Genomic DNA, 16,068 nt, shown 5'->3' with positions numbered 1-16,068 from the left:
CGCTCCTTGCATGAGACGGCATAAAATAAGCAATAATTAAAAAAAAATTAAATAAGTAAGGTACATGTTTAGGCTAGGGGGGGGGGGGGGGTTGCGCAACCCCCATAACCCCCCCGGTAGTCCGGCCCTGAACTCAGTCATACAACAGAGGCTGGCACAATGACAATGTAACAACAACAATTACAACAAGTCGCGTAAGGCGAAATTACTACATTTAGTCAAGCTGTCGAACTCACGGAATGAAACTGAACGTACTGTATTTTTTCACCAAGACAGTACAGTACAGTACCAAGGAAATCGCTCACCTCCCACGTGCAAAACTGACGCAGTGACTAATTAACACGCCAGAATAGCGCGGTAGCGTATTGTGCAAAGCAGGAAAGCGCTTTTTTTCTGTATTCTTGTTAACTTTCTGAGCTTGTTTTGAATACAACCTATCATATCTACATGTTTTCGGAATCAGGAAATGATAAAGAATAAGATGAAATCATTTTTGGATCGATTTCTTAAATTTTAATCGTAAGACTAATTAATCTATTTTCGTTAATTGTGATCACATTTTAAGAGTAAACATAACATATGTATATATTTTTAGATTCAGAATGTGATGCAGAATACGATGCAATCAATTTTAAATCTGTTTGCGAAAAATCGATTTTAATGACAACTTTAATGAGCAAACTCATTAATCAATTTTTAAGCCTCCAAGCTGAAATGCAATACCAAAGTCCGGGCTTTGTCGAAGATTACTTGACCAAAATTTCAACCAATTTCAAGGTTGAAAAATGAGAGCGTGACAGTGCCGCCTCAACTTTCACGAAAAGCCGGATATGACGTCATCAAAGACATTTATCAAAAAAATGAAAAAAATATCTGGAGATACCATACTCAAGATCTCTCATGTCAAGTTTCATGAAGATCGGTGTAGTAGTTTTCTCTGAATCGCTCTACACACACACACACACACACACACACACACACACACACACACATACACCACGACCCTCGTCTCGATTCCCCCCTCTACGTTAAAACATTTAGTCAAAACTTGACAAACAAACGAACAAAACAAACAAACAAAAACACAGAAAAAACGAGAAGCGGCGGCTAGCTTCTGAGTAGTGTCAGACGGTCGGCGTTTGTGACGGTCTGAGTGTGTGCGCGCGTGTGTGTGTGTGTGTGTGTCACGGTGATAATCCGCGGTAGCCTATGTCTGTCTGCCTGCGCCTGCCTGTTTGTCCGCACGTCTTTCTCTTTTTGTGCGAGTGTTTATTTATTTTTTTATCGTTGTTGTTTTTGTTGTTGTTGGTTTGTTTGATTGTGTGTTGGTTGTCCTCTCGAGAAAATTACGACCGTGATGTTTGTTGCGTATCAGTGAAGGACACTACCCATAAGGGTTGTCCCTGCTGCTGCCGCAGTTGCAATCATGTCACTGCCAGCAGGGTTCAAATCTGACACCTTACCTTTAGTCAGAACTTGAGTGACGGCAGTATGTGTCACGGCATCTATGACCTGTTGAACAGCTTCGCTGAACTTTCCACTCTCCACCAATAAACCAAGTAGAATCGAACACCCCCTGTTAAGACCCCCAGTAATCTGAGAAAACCATGTCAAGGGAGGGACGTTAATTTACAGAGAAAATTTGGAGAAAACACAACAGGTGGTCGTCTACATTATTTTTTTTCTCAATAATCTTATGGTTAGATTTCGCTAAAAAGTGATGTCAGATGATGAATGAACCATGGGGAAAAAAGTTTAAAAAAAATATATATATGTAAAAAAAAGATTTTATTTTTGGGCAGCGTGACTCACGCTTCCAATATTTTGTTTTCTGTTTGCTGAGAACATGTGCTTTGCCTAATAATACTGACCAATCAAAGTCATGTCACTATGCTTATAGCCACGCCCAAACAAGTGCAGCAACAGTTTGACACTGGATCGCTGTCCACGCTTTTTTTTAAACGCACGAAATGCACGGGATGTGAGAGGAGTTTTTGCGCTTGGCATTTTCCAAATAAGAATATCCTACTATGAGTACTACGCTGGAATACTACAATGAATTTTCAAACGGCTACACTGGCTTCGTCTTTCCTGATCGAAAGGGGGTGTATTGTTGATAATTGTAGATAATAGACTCTGCATTTTAATGGTCAAATGGCGATTTCGGTATAAAAATGTAGACAAGGACCTTTAATTTACAGAGAAAATTTGGAGAAAAAAACAACAACAGATTGTTTTTCTCCAAATTTTCTCTGTAAATTAACGTCCCTCCCTTTTACGACCTGGTTTTCTCAGATTTCTGGAGGTCGTAACAGGGGGTGTTCGATTCTACTTGGTTTATTGGTGGAGAGTGGAAAACGGACCTCAGCGGGAACAGAACATTTCAGAAAACAAGGTCTTAAAACTGAGAGGGAGGGGGGGGGGTGTCTTAAATCGGGGGTCTCAAAAGGGGCAGGTCGGGTTCCGCTGTCCTGTGATTGGATCTCCTGGCAGTCACAGAAGCAGTTGGCGATAGGCAATCTCTGTAGCAGGCGTTCTGTCAGTCCAGCAAAGTGCTCGTCTCCTCAGTTCACTGTCCTTCTACAGTATATTGGGCAGCGAGGAGGGCTCAGATTGAAACAGTCTGGAAGTTACGGTCTCACCGCAGGGGGGAATCCGTACTCTGTTGTTCAACTGCGTGTAGTTTTGGATGGCAGTGGCACAAAGTCCGGACGCCCAGTGTCTTCAAGACAAGTTGTAACCCTTTTTTAGGCTGACTTGAATTCGAAATAGTTCAGTAGATACATTTATACAGGGTTGACTCACTCGCCGTCATCTGCTGCACACACACACACACACACACACACACACACACACACACACACACACACACACACACTCACATGACAAGTTTATAACTTGAACCAAACATAAATGCTGAAAAACACCCACACACAAAAAATAAATAAAAACACCCAGACTCGAATCAAGAACAACAACAACAATTTTTTTATTTTTTTTTTAAACAAAAACAAAAACACACACACAAACCAACCTACCAAACAAAACTGACAAAAACCTGAATTCACAGACTAACAGCCGTACCAAATATAATCACATAAGATTCCCGAAACATCAAGTCCTTAGCAAGCGAACACAAATAAAACTAAAACTAAGATATGATATAAGTCAAAGTGAAATTAGATAAAAATAAAAATGTCAGTATAATAATTTGTTATAACTTGATGCGTTCAGTTATATTGTTTTAATATACAGAATTTTTTTCCTAGTTTTCAGCCGCAAATTTCTTTTTTTCTTCTTTTTTTCCCCAAAGACAAACCGCTTTACTCCTGCCAGGGACCTATATTTAATATAGGTCTATGCTCCTGCGTTGGCCAAGCTCATTATATGACTTAGGACAGAAATAATCTGAGTTCCAGCTGATCAGTTAGTACGGCCTTGTTCCCCAACTCAGCGGTCAGTCCAGCCAGAGTACTTGATAAGATTATAATGATTCAAAACGACCTAACCGCAGATGTACGCTTGTAAAGTCGCGAGGTAATCCTCTTCCGAAGTAGAACCCTGTGTTAAAACTTGACCCCCCCCCCCCCACCCCCCCCCCCCCCGGCGACGTAAGATTTCTCCCCTTTTGGTTTCTCGCATTTCAGTCTTCGTGGCGTCTGTATATTTACTTCGATTTGAAGACTACCTCCTGACTTTCTCAGATTTTGGGAGGTCTTTAAAAAAAACCAAGTCGCGTAAGGCGAAAATACAATATTTAGTCAAGTACTGAAGTAGCTGCCATTTTTCAGCAAGACCGTATACTCGTAGCATCGTCAGTCCACCGCTCATGGCAGCCAAAGGCAGTGAAATTGACAAGAAGAGCGGGGTAGTAGTTGCGCTAAGAAGGATAGCACGCTTTTCTGTACCTCTCTTTGTTTTAACTTTCTGAGCGTGTTTTTAATCCAAACATATCATATCTATATGTTTTTGGAATCAGGAACCGACAAGGAATAAGATGAAAGTGTTTTTAAATTGATTTGGACAATTTAATTTTGATAATAATTTTGATATATTTAATTTTCAGAGCTTGTTTTTAATCCGAATATAACATATTTATATGTTTTTGGAATCAGCAAATGATGGAGAATAAGATAAACGTAAATTTGGATCGTTTTATAAATTTTTATTTTTTTTTACAATTTTCAGATTTTTAATGACCAAAGTCATTAATTAATTTTTAAGCCACCAAGCTGAAATGCAATACTGAAGTCCGGGCTTCGTCGAAGATTACTTGACCAAAATTTCAACCAATTTGGTTGAAAAATGAGGGCGTGACAGTGCCGCCTCAACTTTCACGAAAAGCCGGATATGACGTCATCAAAGACATTTATCAAAAAAATGAAAAAAACGTTCGGGGATTTCATACCCAGGAACTCTCATGTCAAATTTCATAAAGATCGGTCCAGTAGTTTAGTCTGAATCGCTCTACACACACACACACACACACACACACACACACGCACAGACAGACAGACAGACAGACACACATACACCACGACCCTCGTTTCGATTCCCCCTCGATGTTAAAATATTTAGTCAAAACTTGACTAAATATAAAAAGGGGGGGGGGGGGGGGGTTCCACTGCCTACTATTGGCCCGCGGGCTGGGCTCCGACTGAGTAAGCCGGTGTACACATGTTCAGTGATGCACCGTACTCGTGGCGGCACCCACTGAGAGGCAGTGGTTACATCGCCACGCCTGATTGACTGACACAAAGAAGCCACGTAGTCATACACGTATGCTAATCACTATCAGCTCTTCTGACAAGGAGTGCAAACTCAGATGCCCACACGTTACCCACACGTTGCATCAGAGTACAAAGACTTGTTGTAAACAAACTTCTGTCTGAACTGCTTGAAAGACATCTATAGTGCGTTTCTGCGAAAATGTGAACCGTGAATTTTGCGATTCATGATTTGCAAGAAAATCAAAAATATTTGTTATACTACTGTAAGACTATATTTAAAGGCACAGTAAGCCTCCCGTAAACCATCACAGAGCTCCCCGAGCGTCTAAATACAGTACAAGCATACTTCCATTTGAACGCTCACCGAACGGGAACATCCTGGCTGCTTTCTGTCGAGCGTGAGACATTTTCAAAGAATTTATTTTCGTAGACTTGTTCCGTTAACAACAACGGCGCCTCGTTTTTGCGCTAGACCTAACTTTTAAAATCTAAATAATAAATTGACAGCTTGTTACACAAACATTCTTTAATCATAAAAGAATTCGTTTTTCATCAAGACAAGATCAGAACAATTCGAAGTTGTGAAAGTTTAAAAAAAGAAAAGCCCGGAAGCAGGGTCACGCAAGGGTCGTAGCAGACGACGGCCGGTTTATCAGTGCAAATCGCCGTTCCTCTCAACAGTCAAAAGCCATCGCTAGAGTTCTTGTGAACCACAGCCGTTGTTTCGTGCATAAAAAAAACGTGCTATTGTAGATAAGCTCACGTCGAGTCGCATTCAAATGACTAACTATGACGACTGCATTGTGAAAAGGGAAAACTGGATCACACGGGTTCACGATGGCTCAGGAGTAAGATAAACCACGCAAAAATAAATTCTTTGAAAATTGTTCGCTCTTTACGGAGGGCACCTAGGATGTTCTCAATTGGTGAGTGTTTAAATGAAATGGTGTTTGTACTGTGTGTAAAAGCCTGACCGTATCTGTGATGGTTTACGGGAGGCTTACTCTGCCTTTAATGTTCAAGAACTGAGTCTGCTACCAACTTTCTGGTATATCGAGTCAATTATCGCCGCGCTTTTCATTTCCACGCAAGCTAATGACATAACGTGACATTCGGACTGATAGGATTTTCGGACACTGAGAAAAATCAACCTTTCCTTAATCAAAGCCAAAGGGCTGAGCCTTACTGAAGCATTTCACGAGGTGATAGCGGACACTCTTTATCAATTAAAGATTCGATGTAACTGTCATTGACGACTGACTGACGTCTAAGTGAGGCTCTGACAGGCAAGGAAAACAAACATCTTTTGTGCTACTAAAGTCGGCTAGGTCTACGGACTAAATGGGCCAAAATACAACTAGCACAATCAGTAATTTGATTTTTACAGAAAGTTAGTACTCATCTCAGCGGCGACATCAAACAAATAACCAATTGTTTTAAAGGCACCCTCCTTCCCGTGAAAACAGTTCGGTTCACCATATCAGATCTTGCCAGACTTTTACATTGTATAACTTCGGTTGGATCATCCCTGCACGGACTGACTATGTCAGAGTGCATAGAGAGCACTCAGGCTGTTCATTTGTGTCATGTAATCAAGTGGAGGGGTGGTCTTATCCCACGTAAAAGCCTTCTGGCCGGATCTGATATGGTGGACTCTGTACACAGAAGTGTGCCTTTAAACGCAAATTTAGCATTTCACTGTCCACTGCATGAGAGAGAAACGCACTATACCTTTGGAATCTGCTCTAGAATCGGGACCGCCACGTGTACGGGACCCCCTGCCACCGTGACCCATCCTCCCCCTCTCTCATCCCCCACCCACAAAGCACCACTGCCTCAGCAGCTTCCGAGTCGACGTGGCACTTTCCTTCTTTCTTGCCACTCTTCAGACAGACACAGACCGGCTTCCACCTTGCTGCGAAAGTTGTGCAAAGTTAGTCAAGTTGTTCGCGCAGCACAAGTTTTTCCTTGTTGAGCTGCACTGTATAACTTGTTACACATTTGCAGTGATTTTGTCTCGCTACACACAGCAAGAAAGATGGAAGGAGTCTGGAACCGTCTGATCGTGTTTGGCATCGTGGCAGTCGTCTCCAGAATAGAGGTAAGAGTCAAGACTAAGGAGGAAGGACCGGTGTGCCGCTGGTGTATTCAGCTGAAGTTCACTGAGCTTGCTTCACTAAAGCGTGTGTTTAGTTTTTGTTATTTTAGTGTCTATGTTTGATTATGATCTTTTCTTACTAACTTTAAACTTTTAAGAGTTTGGAATATAGAGTAAATTGCATATTCTAAGGGAACCAGGTGACTGAGTAACTCAGTAAAGTTGGGCAAGCGTAAGCGGTTCTTGCAGCTCAGTGTCAGTGGCTGGCTTACTATCACATTCTTGTGTCTGTGTGTGCCACTTTACTCTGTGTCGCTTGAAATGCCTGTGGTATCAGGTATGGGGCTATCCAATCCTTTCTCTTTCAGTGTTTCAAAATGATTAAAGGTAGATAGGTAAGGTATAGAGTAAAGTAGCCCGCTAAGCGTAGGACTAGGAGGGTAGGTAGGCCTAAGCATCATTGTCATTCTCATTACATTCTTGCATCTGTGTCAGTCACTGTCGGGCACACAGGGCTCAAGTTGTGTCTGTGTAACTACGCTCTGTACCTGATCACTTCCCGTTAGGTAGCCTATTTCTTTACCAGTTTCAAACTTTTACGTGCTTGAGATGTAAAGTAAGTAGCCTATTTCAGGTGAGCAAGCGCTCTCAGTATTCTTGCAAAGATTCGTGTCAGGCCGCTCACATTCTTGCGTCTGTTTTTGTGCCGCTACTGATCCAGTCCAGGTTGACTGACCTCCGTAGTCTGTACAATGTATGTTTGTTTTTGCGTGTGTTCAGCGTGTGGCATCTAGCAGTGTGCTTCTCTCTGCCGTACAGGTTTCTGTACACGTATAGAGAGGAAGCGTGAGTCAAGGGGCAGTAGCGCTTACACCGTAATTTTGAAAAGGCAAATGGTTATAGACACTGCTTTATGAAAATACCAGCAGAAGCTAAACGCAGGGCCGTGGAATGTGGAAACTGCGCCTCTCTCTCTTCCCGTCCCACTGTGTCAGTGGAAATGACAGTACGGGCGGGGGGAGGGGGAGGGTTCTTTGTTGTTGCCCACAACGCAAACCTGTTAGACTACTCATTGTACTGTCAGTAATGACCACTCCGCTCTAAGTGACTCCCCCCATTTGCCGATCTTCAACACTGACGTCTTTGTTCTGTACTCACAGTACTGTTCAGTTCCAGTCCAGTTACATTGATGTAGAAAGTAACATGGCTTGGGTGCACCGGCTCATCTTACATAGGCTCACGAAGAAGTAAACGTGTTTGTTTTTCTTTTTCAGAAGTGCACTTTGAAAATAAGTTTAACGGATACAAGGTGTAGGAAACAAAATAGTGCAGTTACGTGTTTACGTGAAAGGTGTGGAAGAGTACGTTCAGATCGTAATGCACGACTGCAGACACATAGACGCCCAACACGACAGTAAAAATACTCCCGTGCGTGAGTGTAGCCCAGACACTGATACCCTACCCGCGTGGGAGAATTAGACAGGATGTGCATGACCTTGATTGAAGAAGCAAAACATTTTGCACGTCTTGTCTATCTTTGGGAGCACAGTCCCTGGCCCTCAGTGATACTACCTGATTGTGACATAGTGGATCCCCAGGGGAGGGGGGGGGGGAAGAGGAGGGGGGGGGGGGGGTCTTCTAAGGGCGGTTCCATTGTATGTAGGCGTTGATTTGAAGGATCAGAAGCAATTTAATTGCCTAGAGCAATTTAAAAAAACATTTTTTAACTTTCATTTGGTTTTTTTTCCTGTTCTTTTTTTTAATTTTAATTTTTTTAATGGTTTTTTTTATTGACACAGTTCAAAGACACTCACTTTAACTTGTGTGGTTCAATCAACCAAATAAGCTGAGCCAAGAAGATTTTTTTGTCTCCATTTTGTATGTCACCCAATGTCAAAGGTTTTCAACTGACAGTGAATCACAGCATTCAACTTTGGTGGGAATAGTTATTGTAAAAATAATTGCATTCTCCTGCAAACCAGCCAGACAGCATATGAGAATAGGTACACTTTAAACATACCACAAGCTTTTGACCTAAACAACAGGTGAACTAGAAAGGTTGTTTTGTGTGTGTTTTTTTGGGGTTTTTTTGTTTGGGGGGGGGGGGGTGGTTGTTGGTTGCTTCTTTCTTGTTGTTGATGTGTGTGTGTGTTTTTTTGTTGTGTTTGGTTTGGTTGGTTGTTTGGTTTTTACATTTAGTCAGGTTTGGACTAAATGTTTTAACATAGAGGGGGAATCGAGACGAGGGTCGTGGTGTGTGTGTCTGTGTGTGTGTGTAGAGCGATTCAGACTAAACTACTGGACCGATCTTTATGAAATTTGACATGAGAGTTCCTGGGAATGATATCCCCCGACTTTTTTTCATATTTTCGATAAATGTCTTTGATGACGTCTTATCCGGCTTTTTGTAAAAGTTGAGGCGGCACTGTCACACCCTCATTTTTCAATCAAATTGATTGAAATTTTGGCCAAGCAATCTTCGACGAAGGCCGGACTTCGGTATTGCATTTCAGCTTGGTGGTTTAAAAATTAATTAATGACTTTGGTAATTAAAAATCTGAAAATTGTAAAAAAAAACCATTTCTTTTATAAAACGATCCAAATTTACATTCATCTTATTCTTCATCATTTCCTAATTCCAAAAACATATAAATATGTTATATTTGGATTAAAAACAAGCTCTGAAAATTAAAAATATAAAAATTATGATCAAAATTAGATTTTCGAAATCAATTTAAAAACACTTTCATCTTATTCCTTGTCAGTTCCTGATTCCAAAAACATATAGATATGATATGTTTGGATTAAAAACACGCTCAGAAAGTTAAAACGAAGAGAGGTACAGAAAAGCGTGCTATCCTTCTCAGCGCAACTACTACCCCCGCTCTTCTTGTCAATTTCACTGCCTTTGCCACGAGCGGTGGACTGACGATGCTACGAGTATACGGTCTTGCTGAAAAATGGCATTGCGTTCAGTTTCATTCTGTGAGTTCGACAGCTTGACTAAATGTTATATTTTCGCCTTACGCGACTTGTTCTTTTTATATTTAGTCAAGTTTTGACTAAATATTTTAACATCGAGGGGGAATCGAAACGAGGGTCGTGGTGTATGTGCGTGTGTGTGTGTGTGTCTGTCTGTGTGTGTGTGTGTGTGTGTGTGTGTGTGTGTGTGTGTGTAGAGCGATTCAGACTAAACTACTGGACCGATCTTTATGAAATTTGACATGAGAGTTCCTGGGTATGAAATCCCCGAACGTTTTTTTCATTTTTTTGATAAATGTCTTTGATGACGTCATATCCGGCTTTTCGTGAAAGTTGAGGCGGCACTGTCACGCCCTCATTTTTCAACCAAATTGGTTGAAATTTTGGTCAAGTAATCTTCGACGAAGCCCGGACTTCGGTATTGCATTTCAGCTTGGTGGCTTAAAAATTAATTAATGACTTTGGTCATTAAAAATCTGAAAATTGTAAAAAAAAATAAAAATTTATAAAACGATCCAAATTTACGTTTATCTTATTCTCCATCATTTGCTGATTCCAAAAACATATAAATATGTTATATTCGGATTAAAAACAAGCTCTGAAAATTAAATATATAAAAATTATTATCAAAATTAAATTGTCCAAATCAATTTAAAAACACTTTCATCTTATTCCTTGTCGGTTCCTGATTCCAAAAACATATAGATATGATATGTTTGGATTAAAAACACGCTCAGAAAGTTAAAACAAAGAGAGGTACAGAAAAGCGTGCTATCCTTCTCAGCGCAACTACTACCCCGCTCTTCTTGTCAATTTCACTGCCTTTGCCATGAGCGGTGGACTGACGATGCTACGAGTATACGGTCTTGCTGAAAAATGGCATTGCGTTCAGTTTCATTCTGTGAGTTCGACAGCTACTTGACTAAATATTGTATTTTCGCCTTACGCGACTTGTTTTCTCTTTTTTTTGTGTCGGTGGGTTGATTTGTTGGTAGCTCTGTGACTTCAAAACGAAACTGCCAGCTGAATGGCTAGGATTACCCACACATGCATCAGCATTGTCGTCTTTCCTTCTCACTGCCTACATTTTTCTCGCTGTCTTCAGTGCTGTCTCGTCTTTTTTCCACCTGTCTTCCCATTTTGACTGTTGTGGGAAGACACTACAATTTTACACGGTCTAACAAGTAGTATGATATTTTCCCCCACAGGGAGTCCCTGATGCCAAGGTGACAAAGAAGGCGACGTTTAACATCAGCATTGACGGCGATGACGTAGGCAGCATTGTCATCGGGCTGTTTGGGGAGGCTGCCCCCAAGACTGTGGAGAACTTCGCCCAGCTGGCTTCAGGGGAGAACGGTTATGGCTACAAGGGCTCTCGCTTCCACAGAGTAATTTCCGACTTCATGATTCAAGGTGAGAGTTTATCTCTGGGTCATTCGATCAAGGTTAAAGTTAGGTTTCTCAATTCTATGTGACATTCAGGGTAAGAGCCAATTTTCTTGCCGAGTCATTCAAATTTCCATCAGAGTGGGAAGCTGGGTTTCTGTGAATCATTCACTTCCGGGCAGAAGCCAAGTTTATTAACTGAGTCACTCAAATTTCAATCAGGGTAAACATTTAATTTGTCTGAATCATCCAGGAAAAGAGACAGCATTCTTTTGATCAGTCTGGGAAAAAATAGGTTTGTTTTTACCCTGGACCAAAAGGGTAAAAGCCACATTTTTTTGGATCAGTCAGAGTAAGACACAGGTTTTGTCAGAACCAGTCACTGAGTCAGGTTAAGAGTCAGGTTTTTAGGGATCAGAGCCAGCTTTCTAGGGATCAGTCAGGAGAGTTAACTTTGAAGGGACCAGCCACTGAGTCAGAGTAAGAGCCAGCTTTCTTTGAATCAGTTGAGATCAGAGCTAGCTTTCACTGGGTCTTTCAGGATACGGGCCACATTCTCTTGGTCTGGAGAGGTAAGAACCAGGTTTTTCTGGATTAGTTAGGATAAGGGCTAGCTTTCTAGAAAGAAGCAAGACAGCTATAAACCGGAAAGCTGACAGGATGGTTGTTGCTGCTGCAGGTGGTGACTATGCCAACAAGGACGGCACAGGAGAGAACAGCATCTACGGCGGTCTCTTCGACGATGAAGCCATGGACCTCAAGCACTACGGGTCTGGCTGGGTCAGCATGGCCAACAGAGGTAAGTCTGCTCACCCTTTGTCCTGTCTTCTGTGACGGAAGTTACTGTGAATGTCTAATTTTACGTCTAAGGCTTATGGTCCTACAGCGGTACCCCATTTTTATGCATTCGACTGTGACTGACCATTTCTTGATATTTGAACTTGAAAGCCATCTTCTTAACTCGGCGTTTTGTCTCTGTCCGTTTAAACAGGAACGTCTATGATGTTTAAACATTTAGAGCTAGAAAAATGTTATGTCTTACAACATTACGTTAAAAGGAACAAATGCAATTGTACTGCTGTAAAACAAAATCTGTAACCTTTTGTTCTCCCAGGTCCCAACACCAACAGCTGCCAGTTTTTCATCACGATGAAGGCTACTAAATGGCTGGACGGAAGCCATGTGGTGTTCGGTAAGGTACTGAGCGGCATGGACGTTGCCAGGCTCATCTCCAGGGTGCCGGTGGACGAAAACGATCACCCCAAAGTTGAAATCATCGTCACCGGCTCTGTCGTTGAAGACGTCTACCCCTTCACCGTCCCACTTACTGGGGCCGATGATGTTGACACATAAAATGTTTAGTGGAGAGAATAACGTCAACAAGGGAAGGGGGGTGGCATCGTCTTCTGCTGTGGGGTGGTTGAATGCTAAGCTTCATCTGCTATTCCGTCCTGTTTGTGAGAATGTTGAAATGTTGGTGTTACACAGATGAAGAGCATTGAGATCTAACTTAGGGCAACGATTTAACTGGTCACTTTTATACAAGGGGAATTTTCTGATTGTGAAAGCTGTCAACATCGAGGTCAAGGTTGATAGAGTTCAAGTATAAAACCCATCTTTTTTGCTGTTTGGTGATATTGGTTCATTGAAAGGTGAATTGATTGGTGGCGAAGGCAAAGAAGACCTCAATTGGTGACGCAGACAGGGAATGCGATGATCTCACCATCAGTTTGGAATATATCGTGGCTCTGTTCTTTCTTTCATACATCTTATTTTGGTGCTATAGTAAGACTGTGATTCATCGCTGAAAGTTCATTTTGTTCTCACACTTTAAACTTACTTTGGAAAATGAAAGTGCGAGAGAAGGGGGGGGGCAGATATGTCAATCTAATTTCTGGCAGCAAAACTAGCTATTCATTAGGCACAAAAAAAAAAGTCTGTTTACGGTATCCCGATCGACCCTATTTTTTCGCACGACTTTTTTTGGTTGGCATTATGGGGGAAAAAAAGTCTGTTTTTTTGGCAAAATAACTTAAAAATATGGGGGGGGGGGGGGGGTTTGGGGAAAAAAAATCCCAACCTACCGACCCTTTTTTGTTTGCCTATGTTACTGTAAACAGACTAATAATTTTTTTTGTGTGTGCCTTAGTTACCATCCAAGCACCCCTACACTGGCACTGAGAGGCCTGTCACAAGTAGTGTAGGCCTATCAATTGAACATTGTGTTTTGATTCTTTGAGCCATGTGACGCTAGAGGCCGACTTAAATCTCATATTTAGGCAGCTGGCTGAGTCTACAAAAGAGTGGATGTTTGTGTGAGTTCAATCGTAAAAAATAAGAATTCCAACTAAAATGGATTGATACACAACTGTTATTTGCATTTTGATCGAAATATGACATTTGACACAGATCATGACGGTTATTGTTCACTGAGACCGCTTACACAGTTTTGTAGAACAATGGCTGTCTTGATCAGTGTAAAATGTGTATTTTCGTCAAAAAAGCAAATAAGGTGTCTTTAAATTCTTATTTTTATCATGCTTGTAGATAGTCCTTGCTTCTTAGTTGTCTTCGCTTTACTTTTATGAAAATTAGACTTTCAAGTGTAAAAGACAAGGAGCTTGTCAGTGGTTATTCATATAAATAAGAACACACTGGGTGTTCTCCGGCTTTAATTTCTGTTAATCAAGCCTTTTGTTTTCCTGATCTTGAATCTTAGGGAATTGATGTTACATGTATATGTACATTGCTCAAGGTGCCGAGGTGCAATACTGAAAAGAAGTAACCAATGAAAGGATTATCTTTAGAAAGTTGAGCATTTATAGCTTGAGAACATCAAGTGTGTTCTAAGTTGTATTAACGAACACTGACAAGCTTCTTATATTTTTTACATTGTTAAGACATTTAAACATTTTTTAAATTTAGATTAGAGCAAAATCAGTATTCTTCAGCTTTAAACAACCGTGGGTTAACATGAGTACAGTGGAACCCCCCTTTTAAGACCCCCCAATTTAAGACCCCTTCCTTTTTAAGACCTTGTTTTCTCAGACTTTCTGTTCTTAACCTCTGTAAAATGACCCCCATTTTAAGACTCCCTTCTTTTTAAGACCTGATTTTCTCAGATGATTGGAGGTCTTAAAAGGGGGGTTCCACTGTACTCAGATTTGTTTGTTTGCTTTTGTATGGCTGGTGTGAGTTGAGCTCTGTGAGTGTAGTAATTAATGGGTGATATGAAGCAGTCTTGTTGTAAACCATTTCATCTCAGTTTTCGTTCATTTCACACATTCATATGCGTGTGTTTTGTATGTTTTTTTAAAAAAATAGAAAACCAAAGTTGTGTTTACCTGTACATTTTTGTGTACTCATTTATGTTTGTTGCTGTGTTTGTTGGTTTGTGTGTGTGTCTGTCTATTATGTGTGAACTGTGTTCAATTTTGTGTGTAGGTTTTTGTTTGTATTTGGTGTCAGGGAAAGTTAGTGGTGTCAGTAGCCCAGTACAGTGATAAGTGGTTCTTTTTGTATTTCAAAGCTACATTTAGATCTCACTGATGCTCTTGCGACAATGTTTGTCAGAAGAAATTACACTGTAAATGCATAATTTTGGCACTGAATTTGAATTCAGATCTGCTCCCGAACCCATTGGTGCTAATTTCTTGTGAACCGTTTGATAATATTTACAATTTCTATGCAAGTACTTACTTTTATGACAGGCCTGTTAATTTTGACATAAAAGTCTTTGTGTTGAAATGTTTTGTTCATTTTCGTCCCAACTTTTGGTCACAATAAAAAGGAAATTTCTTTGTAAAATGGATGTCTGCATTTTGGGTTTGATGGTGATGGATGCCGTACATGTGCTAGTGTTGTATGAGTATTTGCATTTTAGGCTAAGATTAACTGGAAAAAAAGTTATTATTTATAATTATGCTCAAACAAACAAATATACAGTCTAAAGAACAAACAAGCAAACCAACCAAAAAAATGCTCTTCTCGGAATATAAAAGGAAAAAGAATTTTAACCACTGGACAATATCTAAATCAGCTTGTTGATTAACCCAACGTTTTTGGATATTAGTCAAGCATCAATCAATAAAGCATCAGTGTTGCACACCAAACTTGTTGATAGGGATGGTGGGAGAGGATTTTGTGCTCCTGAATCCTCAAGTATTCAGACATGTTTTCTACTTAGCATGTTCCCATGTTTTTTGGGTACGGAAGAATTCCCAGCAAACAACTGAACGTTGTATTTACGTTGGCGAACGTTGGGGTTACGTTGACTTCACGTAAATTTGTATGGACGAAACGTTGCGTTTAAAATGAATACTTGAATGTTTGGTTGAAGGGGCACGCACGCACACACACACACACATTGGCATACGATCCTTACTATTTCATGTACATGACGTCATCCCGCGTCAGTCAGTAGAAAAACGTTTTAAAAGACAGGACATTAATTTTTTTATGGACAGTTCGCGGGACAAAGGAACAAAACATGTTTATTGACTGATGTATTTATTTATTTATTTATTTTTTTTTTTTTCCAGATTAGAATAAACTGCTTCTTAGCCGAGAATCACAAGTCTCATGATCAAAGTGAGCTATCAGACCCCGTTGAACATCTATGAAATTACAAATTACTGTATAAAACAAACTGACACATTGGGAAATACAATGGTGAAACGAAAATATGTTCACGTATCCGAAAAGTCACACATCAAGACTTGTGGTTTTCTTAAAGAGAATATCTTATCTTGAAAGAAATAAACCCATATTTTGCAATATTTAAGTGACAAACAAATCGTCATTTCTCACAGAGAGAGAGAGAGAGAGAGAGAGCAATCACGATGTAAGCGCGGGGTTGAACCCCATCCCTAT

At 40.6% G+C, this 16,068-nt stretch overlaps 1 protein-coding gene across 1 annotated transcript; it reads left to right on the top strand.

Moving 5' to 3' along the window:
* The first annotated feature begins 6,577 nt into the window (after positions 1–6,577).
* LOC138967156 (peptidyl-prolyl cis-trans isomerase 6-like) lies at positions 6,578–15,003 on the top strand. Its single transcript, XM_070339660.1, has 4 exons — positions 6,578–6,831; positions 11,019–11,223; positions 11,876–11,995; positions 12,311–15,003. The coding sequence occupies exons 1-4, from the start codon at positions 6,769–6,771 to the stop codon at positions 12,547–12,549; spliced, it is 627 nt and encodes a 208-aa protein (XP_070195761.1). The 5' UTR covers positions 6,578–6,768; the 3' UTR covers positions 12,550–15,003.
* Positions 15,004–16,068: the final 1,065 nt, after the last annotated feature.

The sequence above is a fragment of the Littorina saxatilis genome, linkage group LG5 (genome assembly GCF_037325665.1).
Source record: "Littorina saxatilis isolate snail1 linkage group LG5, US_GU_Lsax_2.0, whole genome shotgun sequence".
Taxonomy (NCBI): domain Eukaryota; kingdom Metazoa; phylum Mollusca; class Gastropoda; order Littorinimorpha; family Littorinidae; genus Littorina; species Littorina saxatilis.
The sequence above is the reverse complement of the archived record's forward strand: the minus strand, read 5'-3'. Positions and strand labels throughout refer to the sequence as shown.

What these genes read in the sequence shown, in the direction of transcription:
- LOC138967156 (XM_070339660.1), top strand. Translation starts at nt 6,769, where the DNA reads ATGGAAGGAGTCTGGAACCGTCTGATCGTGTTTGGCATCGTGGCAGTC. An exon ending in CAGTCGTCTCCAGAATAGAG is followed by an intron (nt 6,832 to 11,018) that starts GTAAGAGTCAAG and finishes TTTCCCCCACAG; the next exon opens with GGAGTCCCTGATGCCAAGGT. An exon ending in TTCCGACTTCATGATTCAAG is followed by an intron (nt 11,224 to 11,875) that starts GTGAGAGTTTAT and finishes TTGCTGCTGCAG; the next exon opens with GTGGTGACTATGCCAACAAG.